The following is a 21,061-nucleotide window of genomic DNA, read 5'->3' as shown; positions in this document are numbered from 1 at the left end:
TTCCCCTGTTTGTTCTACAACACAACCCAGGTTCACTTTCAGGTATGACATTTACTTTTCAACCCTTTCCACTGCCACCAGCGGAGTTATTCCCCACTATATCAAATATGATGCTTAAATCAGTGTTATTCAATAAAACAATCTTTATTTATGTGTTTATCAGTAAATCATGTAAAGTGAATCATGGATGGTCTTATTTTATTCATTCAATAATCTGTGCTTTTATAACATTTATATTTGCTTATGTATAGTCATGTTAATCAAGGTATTTATTCATTTCTTATCTTGTTCTCTATTTCTCTATTCTTCTCTAACACAAGACTGGTCCTAACTGCCTAAACTGCTTCTCTCTAACTGATGTCCCTAACTGAAGCCCCTGACTCTAACTCATATCCCTAACTCAAACTCTAACTCTTCCCTAACTGATCTTTAACTGTCTTCCATTTCTCTTATATATCCTTAGTTCCGCCTCTTCTGTACAAGCATTGGCTCCTGAATCAGGGTTCCATTGTGATGGACAGGAGTGGTTCCTGACCTGTCCGTCACAACTATCATTGGATAGGTTTTGGTACATGCTTTAGAAATATTATTCAGCAATTATATTTGGAGAATATTGCGGCAGTTTTAGTAAATGATAGTACAACAGAAACAATACTATTTACCTTGATAATATAATTATTAGCAAACACAGTTAGAGAAGATACTGAAATAAAAGGAATGAGGAATAAAGATACAATTAATTTGAATTTATTTGCAGATGATATATTAAATAATTAAAGATCCAATGAATTATATAGAAAATGTTAAATTGCATTTAAAAGCCTTTGAAGAAGTAACAGAGCTAAGAGGAAAATGGAGTAAATCAGAATTTATGCTAGCCAATCATGATAATGAAGAGAGAAGTAAACTAAAAGAGAAATTTGAGGATAATTTAAAAAAAACCCCACAGTATTTGGTATTTCTCCTTCCGGATTGCTACCTTGTCGTGGCGAAGGGACTTAAGTAATTCAGAAAACTTATGGGCTATGCCATGCAGGGATACCCAAGACGGACAGGTCACAGTGGAGTGTTCTGACTAAATGCGATCCATGTGGAGCAGGATGGCAAGCCACTCCAGTATCTTTGCCAAGAAAACTCCATGGACAGAAAAAAAGGCTAAAAAATATGATGCTGCAAGATGAGCTTCTCAGGTCGGAAGGCGTCCCACATGATACTGAGGAAGAGCAGAGGAGAAGTACAAGTAGCTCCAGAGCTAATGAAGTGGTTGTGCCAAAGCCAAAAGGACGCTCAGCTGCGGACACGCCTGGAAGTGAAAGTCCGATGCTGCTGCAGTATATATATATATATATATACTGCATAGGAACATGGAATGTAAGATCTATGAACATTGGTAAGCTGGATGTGGTCAAACAGGAGATGGCAAGAAAAAACATTGACATCCTGGGCATCAGTGGACTAAAATGGACGGGAATGGGCAAATTCAATTCAGACGATTATCATATCTACTATTGTGGGCAAGAATCGCGTAGAAGGAACGGAGTAGCCCTCATAGTCACAGTAATCCAAGTTTATGCACCAACCACTGATGCTGAAGGGACTGAAATTGGCCAATTCTATGAAGACTTACAACACCTTCTAGAAATGACAGCAAAGTGACACCCCTATCTCATTCTAGGGGACTGGAATGCTAAAGTAGGGAGTCAAGAGATAAAAGAAACAACAGGGAAGTTTGGCCTTGGAGTTCAAAACGAAGCAGGGTAAAGGCTAATAGAGTTTTGTCAAGAGAACAAGCTGGTCATCACACTCTTTTCCAACAACACAAGAGGCGACTCTACACATGGACATCACCAGATGGGCAATACTGAAATCAGATTGATTATATTCTCTGCAGGCAAAGATGGAGAAGCTTTATACAGTCAGCAAAAACAAGACCTGGAGCTGATTGTGGCTCTGATCATCAGCTTCTCCTAGCAAAACTCAATCATAAACTGAAGAAAGTAGGAAAAACCACTGGGTTAGTCAGGTATAATCTAAACCAAATTCCTTGTGAATACACAGTGGAAGTGAACAACAGATTAAGGAACTAGATTTGATGGACAGAGTGCCTGAAGAACTATGGATGGAGCCTCGTAACATTGTACAGGAGGCAGCAACAAAAACCATCCCAAAGAAAAAGAAATGCAAGAAAGCAAAGTGGCTGTCCAACGAGGCCTTACAAATAGCAGAAAAGAGAAGGGAAACAAAATGCAAGGTACAGAAAATTGAATGCAGACTTCCAAAGAATAGCAAGGAGAGACAAGAGGGCCTTTTAAAACGAACAGTGCAAAGAAAAAGAAAATAATAGAAAGGGAAAAACCAGAGATCTGTTCAAGAAAACTAGAGCTATTAAAGGAACATTTTGTGCAAAGATGGACATGATAAAGGACCAAAATGGTAGGGACCTAACAGAAACAGAAGACATCAAGAAGAGATGGCAGTAATACTCAGAGGAATAATACCAGAAAGATCTGGATGTCCCGGACAACTCAGATAGTATGGTTGCTGACCTAGAGCCAGACATCCTGGAGAATGAAGTCAAGTGGGCCTTAGAAAGCATGGCTAACAACAAGGCCAGTGGAGGTGATGGCATTCCAGTTGAACTATTTGAAATCTTAAAAGATGATGCTGTTAAGGTGCTACACTCAGTATGCCAGTGAGTTTGGAAAACTCAGCAGGGGCCAGAGGATTGGAAAAGATCTGTCTACATCCCAATCCCCAGAAAAGGCAGTGCTAAAAATGCTCCAGCTACCATACAATTGCACTCATTTCATATGCTAGCAAGGTTATGGTCAAAATCCCCCAAGATAGGCTTCAGCAGTATGTGGACCAAGAACTCCCAGAAGTACAAACTGGATTTCGAAGGGGCAGAGGAACTAGAGACCAAATTGCTAACATGCGCTGGATTATGGAGAAAGCCAGACAGTTCCAGAAAAACATCTACTTCTGCTTCATTGACTACGCAAAAGCCTATGGCAAGTTCTTAAAGAAATGGGAGTGCCTGACCACCTTATCTATCTACTGAGAAATCTATATGAGGGACAGGAAGCAACAGTTAGAACGGGATATGGAACAACTGATCAGTTCAAAATTGGGAAAGGAGTACGACAAGGCTGTATATTGTCTCCCTGCTTATTTAACTTATATGCAGAATACTTCACGCGTAAGGCTGGACTGGATGAATCCTGAACTGGAATTAAGATTGCTGGAAGAAATACCAACAATCTCCGATGTGCAGATGATACCACTCTGATGGCAGAAAGTGAGGAGGAATTAAGGAACCTCTTAATGAAGGTGAAAGAGGAGAGCTCCAAAATGGTCTGAAGCTCAACATCAAAAAAACCCCTAAGATCTTGGCCACTGGTCCCACCACCTCCAGGCAAAGGGGGGGGGGAAAGATATGGAGGCAGTGACAGATTTTACTTTCTTGGGCTCCATGATTACTGCAGATGGTGACAGCAGCCACAAAATTAAAAGATGCCTGTTTCTTGGGAGGAAAGCGATGACAAACCTAGACAGCATCTTAAAAAGCAGAAACATCCGCATAGTCAAAGCTATGGTTTTTCCAGTAATAATGTATGGAAGTGAGAGCTGGATCGTAAAGAAGGCTGACTCCTGAAGAATTGATGCTTTTTAATTGTGGTGCTGGAGGAGGCTCTTGAGAGTCCCCTGAACTGCAAGGAGAACAAACCTATCTATTCTGAAAGAAAACAGCCCTGAGTGCTCACTGGAAGGACAGATCCTGAATCCGAGGCTCCAATACTTTGGCCATCTCATGAGAAGAGAAGACTCCTTGGAAAAGACCTTGTTGTTGGGAAAGAGTGAAGGGAAGAGGAGAAGGGGACGACAGAGGATGAGATGTGGTTGGACAGTGTCATCGAAGCAACCAACATGAATTTGACACAACTATGGGAGGCAGTGGAAGACAGTATGGCCTGGCATGCTCTGGTCCATAGGGGTTATGAAGAGTCGGACACAACTTAACAACTAAACAACAACAATTTGGTACTTAGAGATAAATATTACCTAGAATTTGAAGAAATTATTAAAATGAATTTAGACAAAATGAAAAAAAATTAAAGAACAAACTAAAGAATATCAAAAGTTGAACTGATCTTGGTTTGGAAGAATAGCTGTGGTAAAAATGAAGATTATCTCTAAACTAAATTTTTAAATTTGGATGTTACCTATAAAGATAGGTGATAAGGAATTAAGAGAATTGCAGAATTTGATTAATATGTATTGTAATGAAAATGAAAGGTCATAATGGTATCTTCCTCAAAAGAATTGAGGGTTTGTTATACCTGATATTTAATTATATTACACAGCTCATCAATTGAAATATATGCCAGAAATTATAGTAAACAATAAGGGGATAATATGGAGTAATTTGGAGTTGAACAAGATTAGGGAAAATATGGAAAAAATTGTTTTCTAAGGAAAATTTAATGGATATTATTAAAAACACAGATAACCGACTTTTAAGTAACATGTTGCAATGTTGGAAGAAGTACTGTACAGGAGAATATTGAGTCCAAAGATTTCCCCATTGATACATGCGGTAGAATTACGCAGTTTTCCAAATAATCTGAAGGAAAAAAATTAGTGTTTTGTCGGCAAAGAAAGCTATAAAAATTAAAGATTGGATTAAGGAGATGTATAATATATAGAGAATAAAATAGACATTGGGAGAAGAAGGAATTACCTGGTTGAATGTAAGACAGACAGATAAATGGGGGAGAAAGGAAGGACAATGTAGGGGGATGGCTAAATTTGAAGAGATTATTGAAAAGAGGGAAGGGATGGAAGATAATCAAAGAAAAGGGATAGTAAATGCAATATATAAGAATTTAGTAGAGGATGAATATAAAACAATAGCTTTGAAAGAGATATGGGAAGTAGATTTAAATAAAGAAATGAGTGGAGAAGCATGGGAGATGATCTGTGAAGAAGAAGAATGAAAAAAGTGTCAGTTAGGGTAAAGTAACATGGAGATGTTATTTAACACCAATGACATTAAATATAATGAACAACGATATACCATCTATATGTTGGAGATGTAAGAAAAAAAGGGGAACATATCACATGTGGTGAAAGTGTGAAGAGAGACAGAAGAAATGGATGATTGTTTTCAATGAGACTAAGGAAATTATAGGGACCAGTATACAAATATGTTCTATGATAGCTTTATTAAATATATTTGGAAACAGTCAATTAGAGGAAAAATGAAACTATTATGTTAATAGCAGCAAGACTGATATTTGCAAAGAATTGGGAAAATAATAATTGAGTTTGGAAGAATGATATAATGAGATGTGGAATCTAGCTATTAATGATAAATTAACTTCCAGATTGAAAGTTAAAAAGGATTGTTGAAAGAAATCAATTTTAATGGGATCTGGAATGCTTTTTTAGAACATGTATTTATTAAACATAACGGTTATACCCCAACAAAAGCATAATTATATTTTTGGAAAGAGCTGGTGCACATTATATAAATATAGACAAAATGTATTGATGATGATATACATACATATATATTCCTGAAGGTGGTAGGGTAAACTGTATATTTGAGTTATGATTGTGATTGTTATTTAAATTTTTGTTATTAAGTGTTGTTTGATGTTTAGTTGTGTGTATCTTTTGTTTGTAATACAGTATATTAAAAAAATAAAAACAGAAAACTTCAGGGGGAAATTGAAAGTTTTATTTATGAAAAATTACAGTGGCTGATGACATGATCAGCCTTAGGCAGTGTAATTTATAGGACAGGATTTCAGCCAGTGTGTTTCATACTAAAGAGTCAGCTGAGCAATGCAAATGTAGTGATTCAATTCTAAGCGAGTCTTAGTAGTTCATCTGTCAAAAAGCTATTCACTTTGTTTTTCTTTTGTCTCAAAAGACAAAGAGGATGCTAGTGGAAAAAATGGGTCGTGAAGCAGTAGAACTTGGTCATGGTGAAGTGAATATTACAGGTGTAGAAGAAAACACACTAATAGCCAGTCTTTGTGATCTCTTGGAAAGGATATGGAGCCATGGTCTGCAAGTGAAACAGGTGGGAATGAAATTGATACTTTATAATTGCTGCAAATATTTATGGCTCTTTTAAAATGCACCTTCTTTCTATATTGTTATGAATTTTGAACTGCAAGGTGTACATACATTTTTGAACAGGATCTAGGATGTTAAATGTAAGAGAAGAACTCTCAGTGGCAAACTGTTTAATTCAATAGTGAGAGTTGCAGTAGGTACAAGATCCCATGAACAAAGGGGGATTTTTTCCCCAGATTTTTTATGACCCTCTAGTTTCCACCAACCCTCTAACCTCCCTATTGTTCAAGAGGACTCCCAAATCTCTGGAGCACAGTGTTGTTGTTTTTTAGCAGCATATAGGGAGCTACAAGAGGAGAGGGGGACTGGCAAAACTCTTCTTCTCCATGCATTCATGCTGAGGGACCTTTTCTACAGCCAAGACTTTGTTGACAATAATTCAGGATCCAACCTAGATCTTTTCTCCTGTTCTTTTATTTTTGTTGTCAATTTAGTTAGAAGATAATAAAATGATGTTACAAAAGTTTGCTTGATATATGGGTATTCTGTTTTCTTTAGAGGAATAGTGCTGATGGATTTTCTCTGTGTTTATGTGTGAATACAAAGGAGTTAACATTTACTGTGACATTAGTGTCTTTTGAAATAATTTCTTGATCTTTTACTGATCACTTATGCAGAAATGACTTTTAGGTGTATCAGTGCCTTGTGTGTGTAGGTGTTTATTGTCTGACTCTTACCTTCCCTCTTATATGCTACATAGGATAGAAGCTGTACTACTTTCATCCTAGAAGATAAAGCATCATTATACTCTGCTACAACTCAGATTTGGGCCTTTCAGACCAGCAAGCGGCCAACCCTACATAAGGTTAATTTTTTGGATTGATTGAAGATGTTGGCAAACAGTGCTGCACGGTCTGTTGTGGTAGAGTATTTAGGCATGTGAAGGAAGAAGTGCAAAAACAACCAAACATTTTTGAATAAATATTTTAAGAAGTACAATAATTCCTCCTTGTAAAATAAGTTTTGTTTCAACCACAGAAGCCTAGTCCTATAATATAATTTTTGAGTAATCTTCAGTAGAAGATTATGCCTTTTCATAGGTCTGTGAAGATAGCTGCCTGCAGTACCCTCTACAGTGAACCCTTGACTTACAGACGGCTTGACTTACAGACTTTTTGAGTTACAGACTTCTCTGGCCGCAAAATTTAGGTTTGACTTGCAGCCTGAGAATTGATTTACAGACCAGAAAAAAACCAAAATGGAACAAAAACAGCCTGTTATGGGATTAATCGGTTTTCAATGCACTGTAGGTCAATGGAGACTTGACCTACAGACCTTTTGACTTGAGAACCGCCTTCCAATACGGATTAAGTTCCCAAGTCAAGACCCCACTGTATAAGCTTTTGCTTACTCCCCTGCTGTTAGAGCACATTAGACTACTTAGCTATCAGTTTCTTTTCCATTTGTGACTTCAACCTCATACTTATCAATCCTGTTAATTGTCCCTATGAGATGTATAAGAGTCTTGCCTGTCAGTTCTGAGGGAATTTTTCCTTCGGTGGCATAATCTCTGTTCTGTGCATGTCATGTCCTTTAGCTTTATTCACATATCTACGAATAGTTATCCATCATATGATCTATTGAGTCATAATTTCATATAGTCTGATTTTCATTTGTTGTCTGCTCACATAGGCTTTTGTGGTCTTTATATGATCTGTTCCAGCACTGGAGCCAGCATACATGTTGTATAATATATATGTGTTATATTGAGATATAATTGTTTACAATAATGTAAAATTTCTTTGTTTTGTCTGATTGGTGGTAGAAGTAATAGTAGTATCACAGGACCACCACAAAAATCCTCATTAGAATTTAAAGTGCCTTCCACTCCTTCTTTTTGGAATCCTTTTGCTCTTTAATGCAAGTGTAGGCAACCAGATGCCCTCAGATGTTTTGGGCTATAACTCCCATACACATCAGCCAGCATTGGCAATGATCAGGAGGATTATTGGAGTTGTAACCCAACAACACCTGGAAGTGCCAGATTCCTACTCCCGCTCAAACTGTTAATATAATATGTTATGAAGTTGACGTCATGGTATGCCACAAGCAGAAGCTGTATTCAGATGACCACTTCTCATTCTTAAACTGAAATATTCACAAGATATGTTCCTGCATATGCAGACCCTTTATACAAGCCAACACTGGATGAAACACCTGGTGCCAAAAGCATTGTACATACCTGCATTTTTCATGCAAAATGGAAGATGACATTTTGATCCCCATGTGCTTGGGCTGGCAAAGAAGAGATAGTAGAGCACCCATGAGCCCAGTGCTCCCTTTATATTCACCCAAAGTTTCATCAGAATATTTTTCCTTCTTTCTCTCTCCCCATATATATTTTTTCCGTTTCTGTCATGCTTTAAAAGTCAGCTTTGAGAGAATAAAATTTAGTGGTAGATTTCTCGGCAATTCGTAGCAAAAAAAGTGAAAAAGAAAGAAGGCAGAGAGGTGCCCAGTAACAAAGAGAGAGGAGATGTGAAGGAGAAAAGACAGAGATGGTTAGAGGGAGCTACCAGTAAGCAGGCAAGTAAGAGAAAAGAAACAAGAGGTTTCATTTATAATGGAAGAAAATTCTCCAAGAAACAAACCCCTACTTTGCTATTGATCTTAATGGGAAAATAGAGTTTGATTTACAGTGTCTTGCTTTACAATCATTCTTAGGGATTAAATGTTATGCTGTATAACAAATGTCATTATGATATTAAGTCAGAAGTTGCATGACATCACATAACAACACAACAAATGGTCAAATTGGTCTAATTATGGCTCTACGTATTATGTAAGATTGGGGTTGTGTTCTTTACTGTGATCTCTGTGACTCTCCCAGATAAGGGTTGGGTGCTTGCGCAGAGCCTCTCTCAGAAAACTGTAGAGCTCAGTAAAGTGTTGGCTGGCCTAACTTCTACTAACGTCTGGAATATGCAGCCATCCCACCGAAGTCATAGTTGCTTCTATTGAATTCCTCAGGGGATCCACTTTCCAGACATGTTCAGAGTCTTTGTGGTCTTGACCCTGTCTACATATTTTAGACACTTGATGCCAGACACAAAGGCTAGAATTGATGTTGCTTTTGGTTGAGCTGTACTCTTGCCCTTGTTACCAGCCTTTTCCAGTAAGATACCTACAGATATCTGTGAGTTATAGGCATATGAAGCATTATGTTAATTAAAACATATTCTATAAGGAATGTGATGCTGTAGGGCAGAGGTACTGTACATGTAAGTAGTCCCAACCTATGCATGTTTAATTTCAGTAAATTTAACTGGCTTTACAGGGCCATTTTGAAGTTGGTGTGCATAGAACTGCAGCCTTTCTGCTACAATAAAAAAATAACATGAATCTTTGAAGAGAATAAAGACAAACTGTCCAGTAGTCAAATATGAACCGAAGTCAGATAAAAGAGACAAGTGAGCCGCTTTACCAAGTGACAATTTTCCTTTTGAAGATAGTATGCCTTTTTAAAAATGTGCCACCAAGTCAATTTCAATTTATGGCAATTCTTGCCAGGATTTCTTAGGTATAAAACAGTCAGTAGTGGTTTGCCAGCCTATTCTTGTGGTGGTGCTCTTGGTTTCCAGCTTGCCCAAGACTACACAGATTGACATCTTCTCAAGCTCTCATTGTAAAAATCATTAACTTGACAGGTTCTCAGAAGGGCACAGAGATTGGAGCTAGCATAGAAATACATATTTCTCTTTTCAAAATTTCACTAGCTTGTACAGATTCATCATATGTATCTTTGTCAGTGGGAAGGTATCAAAACTGAGAATAATGCAGTTTCCTTTTAAAATAAGGAATTACTTAATCTGGCACTTTTTTCCATGTACATTAATATTTATGATGCAGTTATAATACTGTTATAACTGAGGGTCATTTCCATGCATAAATTGCTTTGAAGTTGCCTTTCCCATTCTGTCATTTTCCTGATATTTAACGGCTTTTGTACACAAGGAGATTGTTGTGAGTTGATTCAGAGTTTTCTGTACCATGACCCTTGTTGTTTCTGCTGATGAAAATATCATCATTCACATGGAAACACATAATTATCCTGGGGAGATGTTCTGCTAGAGTCCACACTGTATGTTGTAATTCTTAACTGAAGCACAGCCTCCCACTGTCTTCTTCCTCACCCCTTCTGTTCTTCCCTCCCGTTCATCTGTCCTGCATCTATTGCTCCAATTACTTGCCTTTCTTAAAAATATTGCCAGATTATATAGTGCTGACTTGAAATAACATGTTGTCAACCTAGCACAGAGCATAACTAAAACTGTAGTCTGTGTGATGGAAATAGGATGGTTTAAGATGGGGATAATGGTACTTCATTTAAATAAAAAAACAGGATGATCTTTTGTGGGTGCACCAATATGCATAATTGTGCCTATCTCTTTACAAGGGAACTTGGAATTGTGGAGAGCGGAGTAACTTATCCGGACATGTCAGGATGCTTTTGTCTTTCCAATGGCTTGGTGGAAAGTGACATTGGTGGTGATCTCTAGAGAATTGTGCAAATTGTGTCCATTTTTTTTTAAAGACAGGTGTATGTGAAAAGCCTCTCTTATTTGGCATGGTCAGGTTCTTGCAACTTAATTAAAATGAGAAGGATGGAGAAAGGCGGGAATTAGTGTTCATCATGGAAGGATGTACATGTGACAGATCAAAGAGGAGAACACTGACACATCCGTAGCATTTAAAAAAATAGAATTCCAAGGAAATATGAGAGGTGGATAGATATCACTGTACAAGATATCACTGTCAGTAGCATTTGATATGTAGGCAGTCACACATGCCAGAAATGAAACAAAGTGATATGAATGGAATTGCCACAAAAATTGTATCTTTTGCTGGCCGAATAAAATGTAATGAATGATGGGAAAGGAGTGGAAATACTTGCCATAGGCTGTACTTTGCATAGTTGACAGAAAATAACTTGAAATCGACAATGACAGCAGGGCAAACTGCAGTGTAATTGAGCCCTTAGACTATAACTGCTGGTATTCTGAGTAGAGATTGGCACAAATTAAAAAATGAATTGCAAAATTCATCAGAAACCACTAGATTCATGTTTGTACAAATTAATGCTCCAACGAATATGAATCAATGAATTTTTTTAGTGATTTTTGATTTGTTGGACTATAAAATGTCCCCCAGCACCTAGAGACACCAAAATTGCAGAGGTTCTCCCTGACTTTCCTCTACAGCAGTGGTTCTTAACCCTTTTGAAAGAAACGCCCCCTTGAACCATTGAGGAAGTTATCATGGCCCCCCTCCCCACGATGATGATATCTTATTTATTTATTTATTTATTTATTTATTTATTTATTTATTTATTTATTTATTTATTTATTTATTTATTTATTTATTTATTTATTTATGACACTTAAATCCAATGACCCCTGAAAACAAAATTCAATTCCAAGAAAATGAAATGCCCCCAAAAAGTAACATTTAATGATTTAGTTGCAAGTGAATTTTAAGACGCAAAAAGAAATATAAAAAGGGCATGAAAACAAACCACAATGCAGGAACTAAAAATTTCAAGACGAAAACTCTGAAACTAAATTAAGATTGGAGGAAAATATATATTCATGCACACTGTACTGTAAAAAGGCTGCAGTCATCTTAACAGGTTTGGCTTGCTCCAGCGCCCCCCTACCGCCCCCCTTTGCTCCAGCGCCCCCACGCCTCCCCTTTTCGTTCTACCGCCCCCCTGAAAAATGAAATCGCCCCCTGGGGGGCATTATCGCCCACGTTAAGAACCACTGCTCTACAGTCCCTCCAAGTTTGGGGAAGCTTCGGTTTCCTCAAGCCAGCTGCTAAAGGGCACTTTCCTGTGGGGAGGGGAACCACTTTATATAACTTGGATATCTGAAACCTAGTCTTCACCAGCTTGGAGAGATTGTAAGGGAGAGTCAATTTGGTTGACATTTTGGTTCTCTAGGTGATGGGGGAAACTTTTCTGGGGGGACATCTTTGTGGGTGTATAAGTTGGATGTCCAAAATGCAAGCTTCACAAAACCTACAGGCCTTGTAGAGGAGAGTCAGGGGAAGCTTTTCTATGATACTGGTGTCTGCAGGTGCTTGGGGGCAATTTTATAGGGTTTTAAAGGCTGATTTATCAGAAAAAAATGTAAATTTGTTATTTGTGATTTGTTGACATTGATGAATCATGAATCAAAATAAATTGCCATTTTTTCCTGATTCATGCCCATCTCTAATACTGACAACTGGCCATACTTGCTGAGGCTGATGGGAGGGCACCAAGTTGAAAAAGGCTGTTTTAGAGCATAGGGGGCAGCATTCCAACATGCAAGAACCTACTGTATATGGGTACTCTTTGCCTCATATCCTATACTGTGGAGTAATGCAAGTTCTTTTAGTACACACATATGAATAGTTCTGTTTAACTTTATTTCCACATTTATCTTTTCAATATTTATTTACAAAGTTTGAGTGTTTTGTTCAAACACTTATATTTATTTTTATATTCTGTATTTTGAATGCTTTAGTCTTAGAGGAGAAATATTCCATGATTGCTTTCCTTGAAAAAAAAATTCAAGAAATACAGAATGCTCTGATAAGTAATTTATGCTGAATTTTAAAAAGTGTTTTCCCCCCAAATCTTAGGGGAAATCTGCTTTGTGGTCACACTTGTTACATTACCAAGAAAACAGGCAAAGAAAACCTACATCTGGAAGCTTCAGCACCTCAGGTATAATTTGCTTGCATGAAGATTACAAATATTGTCATTTTGAATAGAGAAATGTCACAAATGAGATTGTTTGCACCAAAACTTGCAGAGTCCTCCATCAAATAGATATTAATACTCAATGCAATTAAAAATATTCTGCTTGTTATCATTATTTTTAAATGCTATTTTATATTGCTGTTTTAACAGTCTGCTCTGAGAAAAGGTATTGTTGTCAGTGTTTGAAATATATTTTAGCTAGTCTTGCCAAATTATTGCACCAACAGAAAATTGAAGTGTAGTTGTTGCGAGATGTTAAAAAAAAAAACTAGTGAAATCAGTACAGTATCAGATGCTAGTAAAAGGCTGTGTTGTGTTAAGCAAAGCTAATGGCGACTAAAGTAACAGGTCTAAGTCAGATTACACAAGATTCTGGAACTGCTGAATAGCTTGGTGGTTTGCGTATCTGGCAGAGGAACTAGAGGTTGGGAGTTCAATTCCCCACTGTGCCTTCTTGACAGGGGCTAGACTTGATGATCCATAGGGTCCCTTCCAGCAATGCTGTTCTAAGACTATTATTGTGTTAATGCATTTTTATCATTAGATGTTGTTTCCAAACATGATATTCTGTCCTACACATCAGTTCTGTGCATATCAAATCCCAACTTTCTGCATAATTCCATTTCAGCAGTTTTGTGTTTGCAATTTCACTGCAAGCCCCATGTCATACTAGATGTCAATTTTATAGCACTTTGAAGTTCAGAATTGTTGGGGTTATATTGGTGGCAGCAGAAACAGAAAAATATTAAAATTATGATGAGGATTAAGACATTTGCCTTGTTCAGCACTAAAAGAGAATGTTTGATATTATTTTAGGAATTCTTTTAGATGCAGAAAGAAGGAAGTCAGATGCCAGTCCAGCAATGTCTCCCTTAAGAGTATCTCTCATCCAGGACATGAGGTTGGAATTTTAAAAGTTTTTTTTTTAAAAATTAGAAAAAGTTACTTATATTTTAAGGATAGCTTAGCTTTAAAATAGTGCTTTTGAAGTGTTTTCTTTTATCTTGCTCCAGAGTTGAAATATACTGTTTAATTACAAAACAACAACATACTTTTGAGCACTCAGAAGCATGTACAGATACCTAGTAAGTGGATTAAGGACTGCAATCAGAATCTTAAAGTAATAATAATAATCAGTTAAAGATAACATTTTCAACAATTATTTAAAATTAGTTCTTTTGCACTCATAGCACTTTGCAGGCACAAGACAAAGGCCTAAATCAAACATAGCAGAAAACTGCTCTGTGAACAATATGAAGTGTTGCAAAATGTTTTGTTATTAATTTATTTTAGCATAGCTTTCATAGGCAATTTGCTTCATCCGACAGAGATACACATCAGTGAAATTATATTCTTAGATCTCAGTTTAATAAAGCAAGATGAATCTGCATTCACTTGGATGCAACCACCTTATTCCCTTTGAACTTGGAGGAAAACAAAGCAGGATTCAGCAATTTCCATATAGATTCTATTTAAGTCAAGAACCATGGTTAGTGGCTTCTAAACAAGGCAGAATATGGAAGCCAGTTGTAATTTATGGGCCAGGATCTGGTTGGGTACATGTGCTGACAGGAGGAATGTATCAACATATATAATTGGAGGGAATTCCTTTCTGCCACTGGCAGCCCTCAATATTTGCTCCAGAGGCCAGAGTTTTGAGTGATAGCAGAGGACAGAAGTGAGGAGAGGGGAGGGGAAGAGTCTTCGCTTGTGGATGTTTAGGAACTGCAGGGGATAAAATCTGCAGTATTAGAGTTGTCTGACAATGGAATGGCCCGCTCCAGAAGGTAGTAATCTCTGCATCATTGGAAGTTTGTAAACAGAGGTTGGATAATAATTTCTTAGGAATGCTTTACCTGCAGATTTCCTGCTTCATCAGGGACCCAAAACGGCTCACAACATTAAAATCCACACAATTAAAAACACAATAAGTTAAATATTAAAAGACAAATTAAACAATATATGGTATAAAATTAAAAGATTAAGACATGAAAACATGAAAAAGATTAAAACTATCTGCAGAAATGGGGTTCAGGGATTCAGTTATAACTGTTAAAAGTCTGCCTGAAGAGATGGGTCTTTAGCTTTTTTCGGAAGGATAAAAGGGAAGCGGCCACCCTGATTTCCTGAAGGAGAGCATTCCATAGCCTGGGAGCTTCCACAGAGAAGGCCCTCTCCTGTGTCCCCATCAGCTGTGCTTGTGCTGACAATGGGACTGAGAGGAGGGCCTCCTCTGCTGATCTTAATCTCCGAGAAGGTGCATATAGGGAGATATGGTCCTTCAGGTAGCCTGGACCCAAGCTGTATAGGGCTTTATAGGTAATGACCAGCACTTTGAATTGGGCTCAGAAACGGACTGGTAGTCAGTGCAGTTCTTGTACCTGGTGCGTTATATGCTCCCTGTAGCTGGCCCCAGTCAGTAGTCTGGCTGCAGAGTTTTGCACCAGCTGAAGTTTCTTTGCCCTCATCCAGCTGAACTCTGGACAACCTTTCCCAGTGGATTCATGTAGATGTTAAAAAGCATGGGTGACAAAGCAGAACCCTGAGGAACGCCACAGGCCAATGGCCAGGGCATTGAGCAGGAGTCATGCAGCACCACCTTCTCAGTTCTCCTCTCCAGGAAGAACTGGAGCCACTGTAAAAGAGTGCCTCCGAGTCTCATCCCAGGGAGACAGCCCAGAAGGATACTGTGGTTGATGGTATCAAAAGCCTATGGGAGGTCCAGCAGAATCAACAGGGACATACTCCTCCTGTCCAGTTCCTGGCATAGGTCATCCACCAAGGTGACTAAAGCTGTCTCTGTCCCATAGCCAGGACTGAAATCAAATTGATAATCCCTGGAGCTGAGAAACCACCACACACTCCAGTACCTTGCCTAGGAATGGGATGTTTCTGACTGGCAGTTAGTTATCTGTGTACTGTGCACACTGGGGGCACAGTACACAGCACACATGTGGTGGCATTCATCTCTCCACCCTGTCCACATAATCAGGCTGCACCAACTGAAAATTATATAGAAAAGGACAAGCCTATTTTACAAACATGGGAATGTTTGTGCTCATATTCCTGAGGATACAAATATGAATATAGGCACCACAGGTGTCTAGGAAAATCAGACCCTCCCCCATGAAACTGGCAGGTCCACAGTGTGTGTGGCTGGCATCGTTCTTGTCATGCTCAACAGCTGAGTGGGGAGACTTGTTATTCCTGCCTCCTCATTGGAGTGGTTGGCTATGTGGAGAGGTGGGGAAACACAGCTGGGCTGCTTCCCAGATTGACACAAGGAGAATGATGCTGGCTGCATAGGCCATGTGGAGAGCGGTAAGTGAACCTGCTGGTTTGGGTAGGAGGACCCGGTTTTCCTTGTCACCTCTGGTGCCAATATTCATATTTGTATCCCCAGGGATACGAATATGAATATCCTATGTCTAATTTTTATGGTTTGGATATGTGACTAAAATACAGAAGTGACTAAAATACACAGTCATATTGAATACAGTCTCTAGTATTTTAGGAAATTAATCTTATTATTCATGATGCTTAGTAATTTTCTTTAGCCTTGTACATTGAACTGAATTGTGATTGTTTAATAAAAGCATTTTCAAATAAGATTAATTTACAGAACACTGGTTTACAGTCTTCTGTGGCTCGTAGCAAATATATAGTAAAGGTAGTGAAAGAGTTTGTTTTAAGTGTTAAATTATTTTTCATAACCATTTACATTCCTATGAAATCCTTCCCTAACTCAGTGAAGTAATTATAATACTATAATCTGTTTTTTACCCGTTTCAGGCATATCCAAAATATTAGTGAGATCAAAACAGATGTTGGTAAGGCTAGAGCTTGGGTTCGACTCTCCATGGAAAAGAAATTACTGTCTAGACACCTGAAACATCTTCTTTCTGATCATGAACTTACAAAGTGAGTCAAGACAATGTTTAATGAAATTCAGCTTTATGGAAATCAGTTGGTTTATGTTCCAGAACAGAGTTTCTATAAATTTTAGCAAATTTAATAGGCAAAACAATACACAGTTCTAAAAAATGCTGGATGAATCTAATAAATACTTGAAGAAAAGATGTCTTGTATTTCAAATAGAGGCTTACGCTGGCTCACATTAAATTAAATTGCACATATTTTGTGATGCTCTTAATTGGTTAGGCATTATGACAAGAGTGTCCACAATGATGTCTTAAGGTGTTTTAAATAAATAAACTTGTGGCCTCAGCTTGTAAAAAACATCAGTGATAGGATTAAAATAGGATAATCTCATTTACTGTTGCTTTGAGGAGCAGTGCTGGTTAGGGATATACATACTGTTTTTGAAAAAACATGCTCACAATAATGTCTTTAGTATATGCTCTGACTCTGTAGCATCAAATCATGTATTTAGAAACAGTATTTGACAGACAGTGTCATGCTCTACTGGGTTTGCAAGGAATTTTTCTATTTTCCTTTTCCTTCCTTCAGACATGGCATTACAGTAGTGAAGCTGACATCAGATAGGGAAATGTCCAACTTCATGAATCATGATATTTTCTTTTCATTTGTTCGTTTAGTCATGTCCAACTCTTCGTGACCCCATGGACCAGAGCACGCCAGGCCCTCCTATCTTCCACTGCCTCCCGTTATCTTCCACTGCCTCCCATAGTTGTGTCAAATTCATGTTGGTTGCTTCAATGACACTGTTCAGCCATCTCATCCTCGGTCGTCCCCTTCTCCTCTTGCCTTCACACTTTCCCAACATCAAGGTCTTTTCCAAGGAGTCTTCTCTTCTCATGAGATGGCCAAAGTATTGGAGCCTCAGCTTCAGGATCTGTCCTTCCAGTGAGCACTCAGGTTTAATTTCCTTTAGAATTGATAGGTTTGTTCTCCTTGCAGTCCAGAGGACTCTCAAGAGCCTCCTCCAGCACCACAATTCAAAGGCATCAATTCTTCAGCGGTCAGCTTTCTTTATGGTCCAGCTGTCATTTCCATACATCACTACAGGAAAAACCATAGCTTTGACTATTTGGACTTTTGTTGGCAAGGTGATGTCTCTGCTTTTTAAGATGCTGTCAAGGTTTGTCATCGCTTTTCTCCCAAGAAGCAGGCATCTTTTAATTTCGTGGCTGCTGTCTCCATCTGCAGTGATCATGGAGCCCAAGAAAATAAAATCTGTCACTGCTTTCATATCTTCCCCTTCTATTTGCCAGGAGGTGATGGGACCACTGGCCATGATCTTAGTTTTTTTGATGTTGAGTTTCAGGCCATTTTTTGCACTCTCCTCTTTCACCCTCATTACAAGGTTCTTTAATTCCTCCTCACTTTCTGCCATCAGAGTGGTATCATCTGCACATCGGAGGTTGTTGCTATTTCTTCCAGCAATCTTTATTCTGGTTTGGGATTCCTCCAGTCCAGCCTTCTGCGTGATGTATTCTGCATATAAGTTAAATAAGCTGGGAGACAATATACAGCCTTGTCGTACTCCTTTCCCAATTTTGAACCAATCAGTTGTTCCATATCCCATTCTAACTGTTGCTTCCTGTCCCACATATAGGTTTCTCATGAGATAGATAAGGTGGTCAGGCACTCCCATTTCTTTAAGGACTTGCCATAGTTTGCTGTGGTCCACACAGTCAAAGGCTTTTGCATAGTCAATGAAGCAGAAGTAGATATTTTTCTGGAACTCTGTGGCTTTCTCCATGATCCAGCGCATGTTAGCAATTTGGCCTCTAGTTCCTCTGCCCCTTCAGAATCCAGCTTGTACTTCTGGGAGTTCTCAGTCCACATACTGCTGAAGCCTACCTGGTAGGATTTTGAGCATAACCTTGTTAGCGTGGGAAATGAGTGCCATTGTACGGTAGTTGGAGCATTCTTTGGCACTGCCTTTCTTTGGGATTGGGATGTAGACTGATCTTTTCCAATCCTCTGGCTACTGCTGAGTTTTCCAAACTTGCTGGCATATTGAATGTAGCACCTTAACAGCACCATCTTTTAAGGTTTTAAATAGTTCAACTGGAATGTCATCACCTCCACTGTCCTTGTTGTTAGCCAGGCTTTCTAGGGCCCACTTGACTTCACTCTCCAGGATGTCTGGCTCAAGGTCAGCAACTACATTGTCTGGGTTGTCCGGGATGTCCAAATCTTTCTGATATAATTCCTCTTTTTATTCTTGCCACCTCTTCTTGATGTCTTCTGCTTCTGTTAGGTCCCTCCCTTTTTGGTCCTTTATCATGTCCCTCTTTGCACAAAATGTTCCTCTAATATCTCCAATTTTCCTGAACAGATCTCTGGTTTTTCCTTTTCTGTTATTTTCCTCTATTTCTTTGCATTGTTCATTTAAGAAGGCCCTCTTGTCTCTCCTTGCTATTCTTTGGAAGTTTGCATTCAATTTTCTGTAGCTTTCCCTATCTCCCTTGCATTTTGTTTCCCTTCCTGTCTCTGGTATTTCTAAGGCCTCGTTGGACAGCCACTTGGCTTTCTTGCATTTCCTTTTCTTTGGGATGGTTTTTGTTGCTGCCTCCTGTACAATGTTACGAGCCTCTATCCAAAGTTCTTCAGGCACTCTGTCCACCAAATCTAGTTCCTTAAATCTGTTGTTCACTTCCACTGTGTATTCATATGGGATTTGGTTTAGATTATACCTGACTAGCCCAGTGGTTTTTCCTACTTTCTTCAGTTTAAGCTTGAATTTTGCTATGAGAAGCTGATGATCAGAGCCACAATCAGCTCCAGGTCTTGTTTTTGCTGACTGTATAGAGCGTCTCCATCTTTGGCTGCAGAGAATATAATCAATCTGATTTCGATATTGCCCATCTGGTGATTTCCATGTATAGAGTCACCTCTTGTGTTGTTGGAAAAGAGTGTTTGTGATGACCAGCTTGTTCTCTTGACAAAACTTTATTAGCCTTTGTCCTGCTTCATTTTGAACTCCAAGGCCAAACTTCCCTGTTGTTCCTTTTATCTCTTGGCTCCCTACTTTAGCATTCCAGTACCCTAGAATGAGAAGAACATCTTTCTTTGGTGTCATTTCTAGAAGGTGTTGTAAATCTTCATAAAATTGTTCAGTTTCAGTCTCCTCAGCAATGGTGGTTGGTGCATAAACTTGGATTATTGTGATGTTGAAAGGTCTGCCTTGGATTCGTATTGACACCATTCTATCATTTTTTGATATTATATCCCATTACAGCTTTCCCCACTCTTCTGTTGACTATGAGGGCTACTCCATTCCTTCTACGGGATTCTTGCTCACAATAGTAGATATGATAATCATCTGAGTTGAATTCACCCATTCCTGTCCATTTTAGTTTACTGATGCCCAGGATGTCAATGTTTATTATTACCAGCTCCTGTTTGACCACCTCCAGCTTCCCAAGGTTCATAGATCTTACATTCCAGGTTCCTATACAGTATTTTTCTTTGCAGCATTGGACTTTCCTTTCACTTCCAGGCACATCCACAGCTGAGCATCCTTTCGGCTTTCGCACAACGACTTCATTAGCTCTGGAGCTACTTGTACTTGTCCTCCGCTCTTTATCAGTAGCTTGTTGGACGCCTTTTGACCCGAGGGGCCCATCTTCCAGTGTCATATCTTTTAGCCTTTTGTTTCTGATCATGGGGCGTTCTTGGCAAAGATACTGGAGTGGCATTGCCATTTCCTACTCCAGGTGGATTGCATTTAGTCGGACCTCTCCACTGTGTCCTGTCCGTCTTGGGTGTCCCTGCACGGCATAGCCCATAGCTTCTCTGAGTTACTCAAGCCCCTTCGCCACGACAAGGCAGCAATCCATGAAGGGGTTTCTTTTCATTATGTTTGTTTTATTCTATTTCTGCACACATTTGTGAATTTTGTTTTCAAAAATAGGTATTTAAAATATGTGTATTTTTCCTAAACTATGCATTTTATTTACATCTTTTCAAATGCATACATTCCTTCATGATGTATCAAGATTTCATGCATTTTACAGTTTTTTCCTAATTCATATTTTTGTTAAGTAACTTGATTACAGAATTCCATAAAGTACAGACAATATTCTTATTCATCTGTAAGCATAAACAGTGCAAAGTAGGGAAGTTCACATCAAAAAGTGAATCAAATAAAATTTTCACTCATCCCTAGCATCTGGTGGGACCATACTACCTCAGTGGTGCATGAATGAACTTGTGAATTAACCTATCTCTCTC

General features: G+C 38.6%; 1 protein-coding gene across 9 annotated transcripts in view; it reads left to right on the top strand.

Annotated features, from left to right (window-relative positions):
• The window catches only part of DENND5A (DENN domain containing 5A), a 79,506-nt gene that overhangs the window by 40,657 nt on the left and 17,788 nt on the right, over window positions 1–21,061 (top strand). For 6 of the 9 annotated variants that reach the window (XM_020789951.3, XM_020789953.3, XM_020789950.3 and 3 more), the window contains 5 exons: window positions 5,939–6,091; window positions 6,848–6,952; window positions 12,775–12,859; window positions 13,712–13,796; window positions 16,688–16,816. In XM_020789951.3, the coding sequence (XP_020645610.3) occupies window positions 5,939–6,091; window positions 6,848–6,952; window positions 12,775–12,859; window positions 13,712–13,796; window positions 16,688–16,816 (557 nt within the window). The remainder of the gene's footprint in view (window positions 1–5,938; window positions 6,092–6,847; window positions 6,953–12,774; window positions 12,860–13,711; window positions 13,797–16,687; window positions 16,817–21,061) is intronic. The other 3 variants (XM_020789956.3, XM_020789955.3, XM_020789952.3) reach the window with 1 other exon arrangement.

This window comes from Pogona vitticeps, chromosome 1 (assembly GCF_051106095.1).
Source record: "Pogona vitticeps strain Pit_001003342236 chromosome 1, PviZW2.1, whole genome shotgun sequence".
In the NCBI taxonomy this organism is placed as follows: Eukaryota; Metazoa; Chordata; class Lepidosauria; order Squamata; family Agamidae; genus Pogona; species Pogona vitticeps.
The sequence above is the reverse complement of the archived record's forward strand: the minus strand, read 5'-3'. Positions and strand labels throughout refer to the sequence as shown.